The following is a 15967-nucleotide window of genomic DNA, read 5'->3' on the forward strand; positions in this document are numbered from 1 at the left end:
GTGGTGTGTGTGTATGTGTGTGTGTTTTGGAGAAAAAAACTTTAAAATTCATTAATCTGAAAACACGGCTGACTTTTGAAAATGGTAATTTAGATCTCAGGGAATCAAGATTAGGCATAATCTTGCCATTTCTTATCCACTTGCCAAGCCCCATAGGCGTCTTGAGCACTATGCTCTGTGGAACTGATATGAACATCAAATTACACTGTAGCGTGAGGTCTACAACACATGGGACCCACAAATGTGGATAAACAACAACAATTTGTGTTTAAAAGGTGGAGCAGGAGGCAGCCCGAATATCTTCAGAGACTTTAAAACTAAAATATAAAAATGAACTTTCCATTTTTCCCTTAGAAGTCCTTTTTCAGGAAATGTATAACTGGAAATGATGGCTGCAAGGAAAGAACATTTGAGGAAGTCTGATATAGTCAGTAGTCATTAAATTATCATTTATTCTTCTATAATATGAATACTGAGTGAAGAGAATTACTCAGGTACTTCAAAATTTTGAGTTAACTGCTTCTATCTGTAGGCTATAATGGAAGCATCTATAAATTGCACATTTTGAATGATTCTGAAGGTCTGAATACATCAGAGAAATCTGCATTTTCTTCCTGATAACTGAACCATTAGGTAGCAGAAAATTTCCTGATCAGTTATCTGATAAATTCTAGGATTAAAAGACCACCTGGGAGCATTTTAGTATGAATTACAGCAACTAACAATATTTTGTAGAATGCCAAACCAAGCATCAGCTGTTAATATCCAGTGTAGCCGTGAAAGTGAGCCCTGAGCTCAGACCATCTCAGCTGTTGTGGAGACTCAGAGACTGGTGAGACTCAGCAGGAGTGGGATTATGCCCATTCTCCTGAGGCACTTCATTTGTTCCACAGGGAGACTTGGGATCAGGACACTAGGAACAGGGAAGTGTCTACCATAGATCCTACCCTCCAGAGGCCAACAGTCTGGGGAAATAAACAGAAAGCCACTTGAAAAATAAAAACAGCAGTGCTAAGTGCCACTATGGAGAAGATGTAGAGACCAGAAGAGGAAAAGGCTCATGCTTCAAGCACAATAACCAACCAGCCATCTATTCTTTATGGTCTGGAAAACATGGCAACTTCACTGAACTTGTGATTATTTGCAGTTTCTTCTGGATTGCTCTGTTTGGGATAGAAATGTTTATAGTCTTTCCCTAACACACACACACACACCCCAGAAGGGTAACAGGAAAGAGCTAGAGGAACAAAAACAAGAATCTGAGCTGGGCTGAAAAGCTGGGTCCACAGGCATCTGTATCAGCCTCTCCCACTTCTTCTGTTTGCTCAATAGTGCACTTGGTTGACCCTAGAGAATGTTTTGCTTTAATTTTTCTTTTGATCCAGTAAAGATAGGTATAAGAAAATAACATCTCCCATTTCAGGGACAGATTTGACTAACCCAGCTCTTACTCCCCCATAAGCTGGTCAAAGAGGTCTGAACACAACAGACTTCAGCACCCAACATACCATGAGATTAAAGTCTAAATTTTCAGCTCAACTTCTCTGAGACTGACTTGCAGCATGATGGCACCTCATAGTAGGAGGCGACTTTAGAGCACAGATAATTTTGGAGGAAAGATAATTAAGAGAATCCTGATTTAGAAAAATGGAGGTTAGAATGGCCTTGGGATTTCTCTCTGGGGTGGAACAGAGAGGAGAGAGGAAGCGAACTTGACCGGGAAAGGAGCAAAATTATGAAGAGGGAGGTAGAAAACCCATAAGACCAAATCTGGGCTATCATGTGGAATTATCTCACATGACTTGGATTGCAGATGTCTGACACAGACATAAATAAACATGTTCAAAGTACTGTACATGAATTATCTCTGTATGGCAACAACCAATGGGTGTCTCACTAGTGACAATAGCACTGTTCATAAGGCTAAGTGCATTCTATGGATTGGGTATTATACAAACATATACAAAACCCAGTTACTCTTCGAGATGCCATTGGGATGTGGATATTATTCCATTTTAGAGATGACAAAACTGAAGCACAAAGTTTTGATGAAGCCCATGCTCAGTATTTTACCATAAGTCAGTCATTCCTAAGGCTGTGTTTTGCAATCGCTGGGGTGGAAGAGTACACGGAGCAATAGGGACTCTTAGTACCCCTAAGTGCCACTAACTACCACCTCTCCATACACAGAAGCTGATGAGATCAAATTTTCAGTACCACAGCAATGATAAGTTAACTTAGTTAACTTCTCAAAGCTTTAGTTTAGAAAATCATCCAGCACAAAGAATCACATGCACTTATTAAACAGTGCCTTTCTGGTTGGCTGCTCTCTAGGATGCTTGCCAGGGATTCAGTGCCTTACCAGGCACATTGCAGAAGGAGCACTGCCAGTTTGCAATCTCCCTAACCACCACTTGCTCTACCTTTGCAATTAGTCAAAACTAATCAAAACGAACATGAGTGAGTCAGCTGTGAAATTCCTGTTCTGAACAGTGGGCTGTGTGGTGGGAGAGCACACAGATGGAGTTTCCTTTTTAAATGAAATGTTTTGGCACTTGCCTCTGTCAAGAGCTTTCCCTTGTTTCCATCTAGTTTTAGTATTGGAATGCATACAGGAATGGAAAAAGAAAACCCTGTTGGTGTGCTAAACCACTAGAAAAGCTGAAGTGGCTGCCAGCACATCCTCTAAATCCTCAGAGTTTAAAACTCCTGCTTAAGGAATGTTGTTACATTTTTTTGGTGGGGGAGGGTAGTTGTGTTCCTCAGATCTACCCCTGCTCTGGAAAAGAAATTAAGAAGTCTGCATACTGGGGAGTCAGATGGACCCAGATGTGGGTCGTGGCTCTGTTGTCACCTGCCCTGGGCAGCACGCTTGCAATTCTCAGCTTCTGTTGTGTCATCTGCAAAGTAGAATTAACAACAGAGGCTGTCGTAGGTACTAAATGATAATACTTCAGTCCACTGCTTAGTTATATATTGTTAGATCCTCCTATTCACAAGGCTTTAAAAACAGAAAATATTACCAGTAATTTTCACAGAAATATAGCTAGAATCACAAGGAAACTCTAAAAAATTTTAAGGCATCTTCTTTTTATATTACACTACTGAATAAAACTAATTCATATGTGGCCAGGTCCGTATCAGAAGACACCCTAAATTTGCATGGGAGATTAGCTTTCTAAGACTCAAATAATATACTCACTAATACTCTTCTAATATGTACATTTGATAGCCAAGTTTTAGCATACAAAACTATCACCACCAGCCAAAACCAACAAAGTTTAAAACTACAGAAGACCAAAGTAATTCCAAGACATGGTTATCACAACTGTGAGAAATGGGAAGGAAAGACGGTTGGTTTGGGATTCCTATGACTATAGTCCACAGTTCACTGACTACGACTATAAGAAGAGAGCAGAGTACAATGCCTGAATAAGTAGGACCCAAAATGAATCTACCTGGGTTCAAATCCTTGTTTTCCTACTAATAACTGATGATCTTCAGCAAGGTAACTAACCTTTGCACTCAGAGTCCTCATATACAAAATGAGATCAGTACAGTTGTTTGTTTGCCTCACAACATTATTGCAAAGATTAAATGAATTAATACACAGAAAGGATATAGAACCATGGCTGGTAAGGAACTCAGCCAATACCATTACCACTCTCACTAATCCTTTCCACGTTAAGTACTGATGAATGTGATGAGTACATGGTAGGTACTACCCTGAAGTTCTATCCTAAACGCCACTAGTGGCCAAATCTACTGGGCCAAAGAACATCTCAGAAGAAAACACTCTCCTTTTAACTCTGTGTAACCAGTGGTTGCTGTTGTTATAAATGTTCTTTTTTTTTCAGCTTTAATTGAGTTTATTGGTACATTTTAGGGATACAGTACAGTTACATTCGTTGTTGGGATCTTGTACCTCTACGGGACAAGCCTTGGTTCTCATTTTTTCCCCTTACCCCTGCCCTCCCTTCACCCCCTCCTCCCCTTCCCATCTACAACTACTTTATTTCCATCTTTTCATTATCTCACATTTTTTTCTTTTCCCTTTTTACCCTTCCCCTGCCCATCACACCTTCCCTACACCTTTAGCTCCTTTCTTCCTATTTCTCATATAAATGTTTTAATCAGTGATACCTATGTACATATCACAGAAGAGCAGAATTATAAGTAAACAGTATAGTAGAGAATATTACATTTTTATAATATAAGAAAGGATTTACGGATACTCACAGAAATTAAGCACTGGAAATAACTTTGTTTTCTACTGCCTTGCCTTCTCCGGTTACTTAGTTTTATGACTAGATTTATATGCCAAATCTCTATAATAAGGAGATAAAACAACACATATTCCACAACAAATATTCCAGTTGTAGGAAAGTCAATTAATCAATGACATTGGAAATGAGATAAGAAAACATTACAAATGTCAAAAGTGTTCCATGACTCTATCAGCTGTGAAGAATTAGAAAGGAATCTACTAAGTCAAAGGAAGTGAGGAGCTGGGACAATACGAGCTTTACCACCCAGGGTCAGGGTCTGGGTGGATTTCCAGCTCTGCTACCTCTAAAATCTTGGCCCCAGGAAGTCAGGACCTCTCATGAACACTGGCTCCTTCATCTATGAAATGAAGAGCCCATTACCTAATTGATAAGGATGCTGGGATTTTAACTGGAATTAATTGGTATCTTCAACTCTAGTCTTGGAGCAACCTAATTATGTTCTTTTTAGACAACATAATGCTTCTGAAATTTATCCACATTGCTGCACGTATTGGTAGTGCATTTCTTTTCACTGCCAGATAGTATCATACAACACAGATATAAAATAATTCGCTTGTTCAATCAATATACAGAAGAAATTTTGAATTCTTATTTTTTTATTATGAGTAAAACTTGTGCATAAGTAATCACAAGTAATCACTTATGCACAAGTTTTTATGCGGATGCATGTTTTTATTTCTCTCAGGTATAGGCCTAGGAATGAAGTATATGTTTGATTTTCTTTTCTTTTCTTTCTTTCTCCCTTCCTTCTTCTTCCCTTTCCCCTTTCCCCTTTCCTTTCCTTTCCTTTCCTGGTGTTCAGGATTGAACTGGGGACCTTGCACTTGGGAGGAAGGCAGCAGAACCACTGAGTTAAACCCACAGCCCTTGACTTTATTAAAACTGCCAAAATATTTACTAAAATAGTTACATCATGTTTTGCCTTCCCATCAGTATAAAACCTTGTGTTACTCTACATGCTCTTCAGCACTTAGTATTGTCAGTATTTAAAATTTTTATAATTGCTGAAAGAAAAATGGAAACTGATGCCTACACATACTAATCATAGAAGCATCTCATACATAAGTATTCCTATACTATTTAAGTAGTTAATCTGGGAGTCCAAAGAGACACTCAAATTCCTAATGAATGAACTGGAAAAAATTCTTTTTTTGATAGAATTACAGGCTGCATAACTCAAGAAAGATCACCTCATTTCCTCACTCTAGTACCTTTTTGGCTATCTAGAGGATATATAATGCAGTCAGAAAATAATACTTTCATCTTGTGTTTTTTGCTCTTTAACTTAATGCTTCTTGATATTTGAAGAGCGGTTAAAATTATTTACAGACCTTACCCTAATTTGGACAAAGTATTCCTGTTCAAAATGAAGAGCTGCTTTTCATCAACCCCACCACAACAGTCGAAGGGTCCAGCCTCCCGGAAAGCACAGGAAGTTCTGGCCAAAGGCAGGAAGGAGACTGTCATTCCCCAGCTCAGCTCTCACTTCACAGCCTCTTGTCTGTGGTGGGCTACAAAGAAGTCATCCCTACACTAAACAGGAGAAAAGAAGAAACCAACATCCTGCTTAGTCTGTTCATGAAGCTGCCATTCCCTCCACCTGGAATGCCTGCTCTCCCATACAAACCTCTTTAAATCCATTGAAGCCCTACTTTTCTAAAAGCCCTTGTTTCTCCCCGAACTAGGTCAAATTCCCCTGATATATTCTTAACTGTATTTTTCCTTTGGGTCCTTTTCACAGTTTATAAATCTGTTCATTTTTGTGAGTAATTTATTAATGTCTTACTGCTTCTTCTTCATGGAACTAAATGACATTTTCTTATAACTATACCCTCAGCACCTAGAAGGTAATTAATAAAAAATGACTAACTAACAAACTGCTAATTAAAACATTACCTTAGCAGGACTGGTAATATTGCTTTATTGGGACTTATATGCCTCTAAGCTTCATGTAAGTTAGAAAATAATGGTGATTACTTCTTAGTCACTTCTAAGAAAAAAAATTCAAACTCCAAAAACAGTGCCAAAGTTGCCTGGTCTTTTCCTGTCCCAATTACCATTGTACCATCTAATAGAATGTCAGATTTATTTCATCTATCTAGCCTCTCAAAATTCAAAACCATGAAATGAAAGATTTTCAGAACAAGAACTTTTCGTACATTAGAATGCAATGAAAAAGCAATTCTCATAGTTTCATATTTTAAATCTGAAGGTCTTGGTAAAGTGTAAAGTAAATGCAGTTACCCAATAAATCCCGGGTCACTATCTTCTACAAAGAGGGAAATGGTTATGCTATTTCACTGAGAAGAGGCTATTACAGGCCCCATATCACTCCTGCAGACTTTATGACAAGCAATAGGGAGACAATAGCACATATCTAAAATCCAAAGAAAACAGTTCTCTTCCAGTTATAGGTATAAGTAGGATGATCAAAAGTACAGTGAATGCTTCAGTTTTTTATAATTTATTACAGTAAAAGATACATTGCCATCACTCTCCCTTAAAATATTCCCCTTTGCTCCAAATATATTTATCACATCATCCTTGCTACTTTTTGAAGAATTTCTGAGAAATCCTCTCTCATGAGTGTTTTTACATTTTCTTTTTAATCACACCTCATAAGGACACTCATGAAAAAGGACTTCCAGTGTTTCAGAAAGTGATAAGAATGAAGAAAAAAGTATGTTCAAATCAATGGAGAGTATTTGGAGAGGAATTAACGGCAATGGGTCTTTTACTTTAAAAATTGTTTTCATTTAAATAGTTACTATATATTTTTATCATGTCTACTACACAGGGCAAAACTCAAGTGGCTTCTAGACCATTGACTTTTTCTTCAACTACCCATTTACAAGAAATCTCAAGGAAATGATGAGTGACTAGAACTTTAAAAAAATACAAGTATTATACATTAAAAAAATAGAAGTATTTCCATGTTTAGCTCAGCTCAAATACAAAACAAAATTTATTGACATGTGTGGTAGTTTATATCTACATGACCTCCAAGAGGCTCATGTGCTCATAGGTTGGACTTTGGGGAGGTGATTGGATTATGGGGACATTATAGCTGACAGGAGGTAGGGGTCTGGTCAGAAGAGGTAGGTCATAGAGGGTGTGACCTGGAAGGGTTAATTTTCCTTCTCAGCTTCCCTTTACTTTCTCTCCATCCTACCACACCACAAGCAGCTTTTCTCTCCTATTCCCCTCAGCCATGCTGTTCTACCTCGGAGCCAGCTGACTATGGACTGAAATATGAGCCAGAATAAATCTTTCCTCCTTTAATTTGTGGGTGTTGGGTATTGTGTCTTAGTGACAAAATAACATAACAACATGTATTCTATACATTACTGGCAGGAACAAACTCTAAGGTCTAAATTTAATATTACAAAAAATATTGAAGACCTAAATCTTATGAAAGAATTTTAGAAAAGTTAAATGTTAAAGGTTACTTATTTCTTTTACTTACTCACTAGATACTGAGCCCCTCCTATATGCCAGGCACTGCTTAGCACACTGAAGAAATATGTGTATCTCCTAAGAATAGCCTAATTTTATCAACCAATTCCTTCTTTAGAAAAGAGTGACCAAGTTTCAAGGTTTCCTCTCTTATATGCATGCAAATGCTTTCTTATAAGCATGGAGAAGTCATTGTTTTCAAATTGCTATGTTCTTATTTCATTTTAATCTAAGATAAATTCATGTTCTTTCTGATTAAAAGGTATTTCCAGGTTGAAATGAATTCTGACAAATTTAAAGAATTAGAGGCTTATTTTTTTAAAAGGTAAAAATGGGCCCAAAAAATAAAGTTTTACTCCCACACCACAATGAAAGAAATTGTAAAAATATGAAATAAACTAATCTAAATTTTTCCATCATTCCATTACCAGACATACTATCAAAAATAAATGCCCCATGTGTCTAGATTAGCAACACCCATAACTCCATGGAAAATTTATCCAAATTTTATCTTGAGAAAACTTGGTACGAAGCCACAGTAAATCTCACAGATCTCCTATAATTACAAACAAGAAAAAAAAAATAATCTGACAAGATTCCAAGCTTAATAAAACAGATGCTTCTTCCTCACAAGGCAACGGCTGTCAGGCAAAGCCAAGATTTGTGAACACTTCTTTCTCACATTCCATAAAGTGCCTTCTCTCAAGGCAAACTATTACTAATTATTGGCAATGTTCTAGAAAAAGAAAGTCAATGAAACGCAGGCTGCTAGTAATGACAATTATCCAAATACTAAGAATTGCTCTAAAACAAAAATCCCCAGAAGAAAAGACCATTTCCTATGAAGGCAAGTATGAACAAATAAATGTCTGCCAAACTCTTTGCAGAAACCCTTAATGAGCTATAAAATGCATTAAGATTAAATGTCACTACGTTTCACTATAAAGCAAGCTCCAAAGTAGGGATGCCAGCAAATAAGGATCAGAAGGAGACAACAGAGAAAACAGGAAAGAAAAGTGGAAGAGCAGAAAAATTAATACGACTCTCCTGGATATCTTAGAATTAGATATTTTAAAACAGAAGTTATCTTAATAATACCCATCTGATTTGCATTACCTGACAGACAGATATAAGTTAAATATTCGCCTTGACCCCCAGTTGCCAAGAAAGGAATCTTTTTCTTTGTCCTCCTCTTGACTTGGACAGCTCCCAGCATTCTTTCATCAAGAGGTGCAAAAATTTCCTTGCTGATGGCAGATTTGGCACTCATTGTAGAACTGGCAAGGAGGGCACGTAGTGAATTTTCTGAAGAAGGAAAATAAAAAATAGTTGGAATTGATAATAATATAAGGCTCATATAAGAATAAGCAGCAAGCAGATTTGCAGTTAAAGTCCTTTTCAATTTACAGTTTAACCTTTTACTTACTTGAAATGCATCACAGAAACATTAAAAGCAAGGTCTTACATTTGTAAAAGCTATGCAAAAATACAAACAAAGAGGGAATACTCATTTTTCCTTGAAAATGTCAAACTCTGGGAGATGAGCAGCATGAAATGGGATCTGGGACACTTGGCAATTTCTACCGCTACTGCACCACACTTAACTGGCAAGCGGTACCCACCCTAATCCTATTCGTCAAGGAACAGGTTTTCACATTTCTTGTCGAGAAATCTTCCCACTGTCCAACAATGCTGAAATTCAGGAAGTTCTTTATGTTCTTTCAAAATCCATGTTAACCCTAGTGGACATCCATTTCCCTAATCCCATTCATAATGGAAATAATCCTATCATTTTGTACATAATAACTATATACGCAACGGAAGACCATTAATTGAATCACCCTTCAGCACTCTTTGATCAGGCTAAGTAATGAATTCTTCATCATCCTCTTGCAATGGGCCCTATTTTCTAGCCCTCCTCTGCAGGTCTTGCCATACATTGGGCCCTTGCCAAACTCTCCACATTTTCCTTCAGCCAAAATGGGCACAGAATTCTAAAAAACCATATGACCAATGCTAAGTGTTTTGAAAACATTATCCAGAAGTTCCCATATGTTATGCTCCTGTGGTTAACTAGCAGTGGGTGCCCAATAATTAAGAAAATAAAGCAGTATGTTGCTGACTGACAGCAAATCCCCCCGAAAAACTTACAATACAAAGCCCCTATACTATATTTAGCTTTCCAAAAGTTGTACTTCTCTGATATTCTTAATTCTGCTTGTGTCTATTATGTTCAACTTAATACTAACCTTGCTTCCATGTAGCTCAACAGCAACTTAGCAAACTTTCTCTATTTTATCACTCTAGTTACAGGTAGTCTGTGACTAATCAGAGAAACTTCAGAGATTCTGTATATGGATCAGCAGCACAAAGATACATACAGTAATAACAGTAGCTCAAAGTTTATCAGATGGCTATAAAATTGAGCCAATTGGTAAACAAATACTTACCACATGCCACCTTATATTAGAGTTGGAAAATAAATAAGATATAGCCTCTGTCAGGAGTTGACTGCTAACCACATCAAAAGTTTCACTTAAATCCCAGTGGTTTATGAAGGGAGACAATGGGAACATCTTTCTCAGTGCAAGATTCACAAACAAGACACACTACCACCCAAACCTTAGCCACATCTGTAACCACCCGGCAGGAAGAAATATATTTAAAAAGAGCATCTTTCTGGTTAAAGAAATTTATCTTAGTTTTAATTCTGTAATAGGGCTGGGTTTCTTAGTGGCATCAAGAACATAGATCAATATATATACATCAAGAATATACATATGTACAGGTCTAGATATCATAGATCTATGCCTAGGTCTCCTTGTGCTTTGAGCATGACATTTTTATCATTGCCTCAAGCTTCCTCATGCTGGCTAAGAAAAAATGACAACAATGTAAAGAGATCTAATTTTCAGTGTGCTGACCACTAACTGATATGCTCTAATTTCCTGCAAGTTAGCAAACAGAACCACTCCCACCATTCTTTGCACTATGACTTTCCTAGGATGATATTATAATTTACTGTGAATATTTTTTTTTTTAAAGAAAGAAAGGAACACATACTAGTTCTTTTCTAGCTCTCAGGCCTCCCACCTCTTACCATTTTAGAGACATGTGAAAAAGAAAGCCAGCCAGGGCTAGCATGGTGACTTCAAATTATTCTATAAGCAAGGCAGAAAGAAAGCTATAATCCTAAATTCATCAGGCCTTCTTTGACCAGCACCTTCCAAACTGGTTTGTCTGGCTTTGCTTTTTCATCTTGGATTCACAGTTCTCCAAAACCATAGTTAAAAGAAACAGAAATCTATAATTTCATTTGTAAAATCTATCAAAAGCAAAGGAAAGAGACATGCATATTTTATCAAATTTTTGGGGAATCATATTTTTTTAAGAAACTGGTGATCTTTCATTGCTTTTTCATTCTTATAGTCAGTGGCCAAGGATACATGGAAAAAAATCAGAAGAAGAAAAATAAAACTGGTAACTTCATTTAACCCAAGTTATAGAATCAAACAAGGCTGAGTTCAAATTTTACTTTCCGTATGTAATTTGTGGGTATGTGTGCCTGGGAGAGATATCGCAGAATTCCTGACCCCCAGTCTAATTGCTGTGTCATGGTGAATCTTCACCTACCTCCTGCCACAGAAGATTTAAGTGATAGAATGTGTGCAGATCAAGGGCTTGCATAACTAAGTTTACTTAAAATTGGAAAAATCTTTATTGATCTTTCTACACAATATAAATAATAAATGTGCTTCTAAACTTGAAGCAACTGAATGAATGTAGCCATCCAGACCAGAAAATACTTGTAAAAGTAAAACCAAATATTATTTACCCAAGTCTTAGTTTTTCACTCATTGATACAAAACTCTCTACACATAAACAAAAGGCCTCATATGGAAGGCTCTGTACTAAGTGTTACAAGGAAGACACATTTATAGGTTTTATCATCAGGAAATTCACTAGTAGAGATCATCAGATTGATTCTATGGGGAAGTAATTTTTGTGCAGGGCAATGATAATAACGGAATAATTGCTCCTGTGTGTGTGTGTGTGTGTGTGTGTGTGTGTGTGCATGCGTGCACACATGCATTTAACAGTGTGTGCTGGAGGGCAATGATTAACGGAATAATTGCTCCTGTGTGTGTGTGTGTGTGTGTGTGTGTGTGTGTGCATGCGTGCACACATGCATTTAACAGTGTGTGCTGGACAGTAAATCAGAATTTTACAGTTTGTTTTTTAAGCAACTCTCTTAACTGTTTATTAGGCCTCCATGCAGTTATCCTATAACCAAATTTTAAAGCCATTAGCTTGAAGAGGAGCTGAAGCCTGGGACTGTAGGGTTGTGATGAGAAACAAACAAAAAAAAGAATCATTTGAGGAGAAAATATAGAAAAACAACACATGGGATGTTTTTCCCCTCTTGATTCAATCAAGCTGTTTAATTGGGTCTTGCACCTTACTTTTGCTAAATCAATCTCGGGTCCAGGATCAGAACCCCGTCTTAAGAAAGCAATGGTGCTGTTGTTAAGCAACAGCAGTGGTGAGCCAGTCGTCACTTGTTACTCCAACCCCCATTGCCCCACAGGAACTCTTCTTTTCCTGGCTCACAGTTTCTATAGGATACAACTGCAAAGCTTTTCTATCCAAGAAACCAACCTACCACTGATTTGCAAGTCAAAGCAGCTGGCTGCCTTATGTGGCAGTTGAAGAAATTAATCACAGTTCTGATTTTCCTCAAGACCCTTTTCTTTTATCTTTTTCTTATTTGAAGCCATCTAATTCACACATATGTGCTTTTGTTAGTATGTGAGATGGCTTTTCACTATCCAAGTAACTGAGAAATGAGATTATCATTTAGGGTAGGAATTAAAAACACAAGGGTTCTCTGTGATTAGGTAGACAAAATACAGAAGAAAGTGGGTACATCTGTAAGATACTGCAAAGGAAAAAACATTACTGACAATACGCTCATTTATATCCTGCAGGTAGTTCAGGGGGATGGGGTGAACCCTTAAATATTTCTGAGAAAGACAAACTTCTGATGTGAAAACAGTGCCACCTATTTAGCTTAATGCTACCAGATACTTGATTTATCTAACATTAACTTCTCTGTTCTGATCTTATGTTTAACATACAATCTTCTAATCACACTCTGGCCCCGGCTGTGCCAACACAAATGTTTTGGACAATGTGCCAATTATGTTCCCCACTATAAACAAGCAGCAAAAATTACTAGTTTTAGACATCAGCCAACTGAAGTAGTTAATGTGACTCCACTCTGAGGCAGATGCACTCAATATTCTTATAACAAGTGTCAGAATACTCAAGGTTAAGAGAAAAGTGATTGTCACCCTGGAATACCTTGGGGCAGAATCAGCCAATCTCCCCTAGTGCATGGGAATTCCAGTGAGGTGAACCTGAACAGCTTAGAAAAGCAAGAAATAAGGCTGTTTTCTAAAATTGGACTTCTCTGCATTGCCACTTCAGTTTGAAATTTTACAAGTACAACCCCAACTCCCACCTATAATGAGATGATACCACTGTGGCTGGGATTGTAAATGTCACCACTGGCCATGTGCTAAAGGCCTAGTTGCCAGCCTGTGGCATGCTTGGGAGGTTGTGCCTTCTTTGAAAGATAGGGCCTGGTGCAAGGAAAGTTGGGGGGCACTAGTGAGGGAGATTTTAGGACCTCTGCTCCTCCTCCTCCTCTCTCTTTGCTTTCCAGCCCCCATAAAATGAGATGTTTTGCTCTACCACATACTTGCCACTATGATATTTGGCCTCACCACAGGCCAAAAAACAATGAAGCCAGGTAACCAAGGTCTGAAACCTCTGAACCTGGGAGCAAAAATAAATGTTTCATCCTTTTAAATAGGTTTTTCTCAGATATTTTGTCACAGTGTTAGAAAGCTAATGCAGAAACTAAGCATATATTCACCTTAGATTGCCTTCCTGGCTTTAAAGCCATATCCAACTGCCGACTGAGGACTTACACTTAGAGTCAACCTAGATTCCTCCTGTTTCTTCAAATGCTGCACCTCTCAACAACAAACTAATCATCAATTTCTGTGTATTTAATATTTCTTGACTCCAAAACTTGACAATCTTTTTTAATGTTTATTTCCTCTTTCTTAGTTTGGGTCTTCACCATTCTTGGCCTGAATTATTTTGATGCCACCTCTAAAAGGGCTTTAGTTCAGCTCCAACTTCATTGCATTCTGCCCTCTATAATGTCTAGTGTTATGGACTAAAATTTGAATATGACTGAAGCATAATTTTGTATTTGTTTCTTCTCCATGTATCGCCTTGACCTTGACAAGGAAAGGATCGGTTGCAACCAAGTAGAGAAATATTAAATTATTTCCTTTAAAGCTCACAAAATATAAATGCTAAATATTTTTATTATGAATCAGATATTATTACACAGTCATTAAACCTAAAACAATCTAAATACTGTATATTACTTTTGCTCCTAAATCCAAAAATTTCACCCAGGAGCCAGAAAATATGCAGTTTGTTATGAAAAGAAAATCTATTTTATTTTTTCTGATTTTATATATTAAGAGATCTCAATGAGATAATCTCAGGTCAATTTAGCCTTCTAATAAAAGTTTACTTAAGTAAAGTTTACAGTTATAAATATGCAATTTTTGAATTTTACATTACTTTCTGATAAGACAGTTATTTGATAAGATAAAAACATTAATATAGCCATAGCATGTAATCATGTTAATAACAATAAATTGATAAAATCTTTAGTTATACAAGGCAAGTTTTTGAAATGGTTGAATTCATACTCAATAATTATTATAAGTAGACACTAAGGTAAGCCACTATAATAAATAGATAATTTTAATCTGGTAGTAACACCCAAAGCTTAAAAGTGAATCACTACAAATTCAATCATTCTTTACAGATACAAAAAAATAAGTGCTTGGAAACAACCCAAATGCCCATCAACTGGAGATTGGATAAAGAAGATGTGGTTTTTCTATAAAATAGAGTACTACTCAGCCATAAAGAATGAAAAACTAGAAAAGTTTACAGCACATTGAGGCTATACCTTAAGTGAAATAAATAAAATGGAATAGCTTCTGGTGTGAAAAACTAAAAGTGTAAATAAGGTTCAAATGGTATAATAGGGAGTGTGAAATAGGAAGAAAATGGCTCAAGGGGAAGTGGGAAGGGGAGGGGAAAGGAAATAAGGGAAAAGAAAAAATGTGAAAAAATTTAAAAATGCAAACACTCTTTGTAAACAGGGAAGGGTGAAGGAGGTGAAGGGAGGGCAGGGGTGTGAGAAAAAACAAGAACCAAGATACATCATGTAAAGGTACAAGACTCCAATAATAAATGTAACTGTATTGTTTGCTTTATATGTACCGATAAACTTAATGGAAAAAAAAAGTGCTATGGAATAGGCTTGCCATGGTAAGAAATCAGATAAAACTAGAAGATCCAGAACCCATAATTAAGGTTTCAGAAGCTTTATAAAATTAAGAATTAATAACATACACAGAAAACCTCTAAAAACATCTTTGAAGCCACAGTCATCTTCACAGGAAAACTAAAAAGTACAGAGATATGAATAATAGCCAAATATTCTCTATTTTTCAAGAAAAATATTTGAAGACATACAAATATTTTAAACAATGAGTTCCAAACAAACAGTGTACATCAATAGCACTTGGGGGGCCCAGGTTCCAGCCAGAGATATGGGCGATCATAAGGGTCAGGGCCTGAGGCTTGTTTTTCTGAAAACCTCTTCAGTTTATTCTGCTGTGCAGCCAGTTCAGAATCAGTCTTCGAGGGTTCTTTCTTTCTGTTTAGTGAATTATTTATAAATTAAATAAAAATATTCCATAAACAAAAGTACATAGCAAATGCTCCATAAACCCCTAGTAATGAATCACTAAAGTTTGTACAGTTCTTCAGGAATTTACAAAGTCTATGCACATATAATCCAAAACAAAGAATCAAGATAGCCACTAAAGGTATCTTTCAAAGATTCCTTCAAGACTGTCAATTAGTATCTTAAAATAGGTTTTTATGAGTGGTACACTATGTAATAGATACATTTTTAAGCACTCATACACTTTTAAGCAACAAAATATTATAAACAACCTATACATTCATCAATCTTTATTGGTTAAATACAGTATAGCTCACCTACTCAATGGAATAGTATATACTCTTTTTTTTTTTTTTTTTTTTTTTTTTTT

General features: G+C 36.7%; 1 protein-coding gene across 1 annotated transcript in view; it reads right to left on the reverse strand.

The window, feature by feature from the left end:
- The window catches only part of Stxbp6 (syntaxin binding protein 6), a 173451-nt gene extending 164406 nt beyond the window's left edge, over positions 1-9045 (reverse strand). The window contains exon 1 of the mRNA XM_010626977.2: positions 8862-9045. Within this exon, the coding sequence (XP_010625279.1) occupies positions 8862-9015 (154 nt within the window). The 5' untranslated portion in view covers positions 9016-9045. The remainder of the gene's footprint in view (positions 1-8861) is intronic.
- Between the last annotated feature and the right edge of the window lie 6922 nt (positions 9046-15967).

Source organism: Fukomys damarensis, unplaced genomic scaffold (genome assembly GCF_012274545.1).
Source record: "Fukomys damarensis isolate Sample0158 unplaced genomic scaffold, DMR_v1.0_HiC HiC_scaffold_17, whole genome shotgun sequence".
Classification (NCBI taxonomy): Eukaryota; Metazoa; Chordata; class Mammalia; order Rodentia; family Bathyergidae; genus Fukomys; species Fukomys damarensis.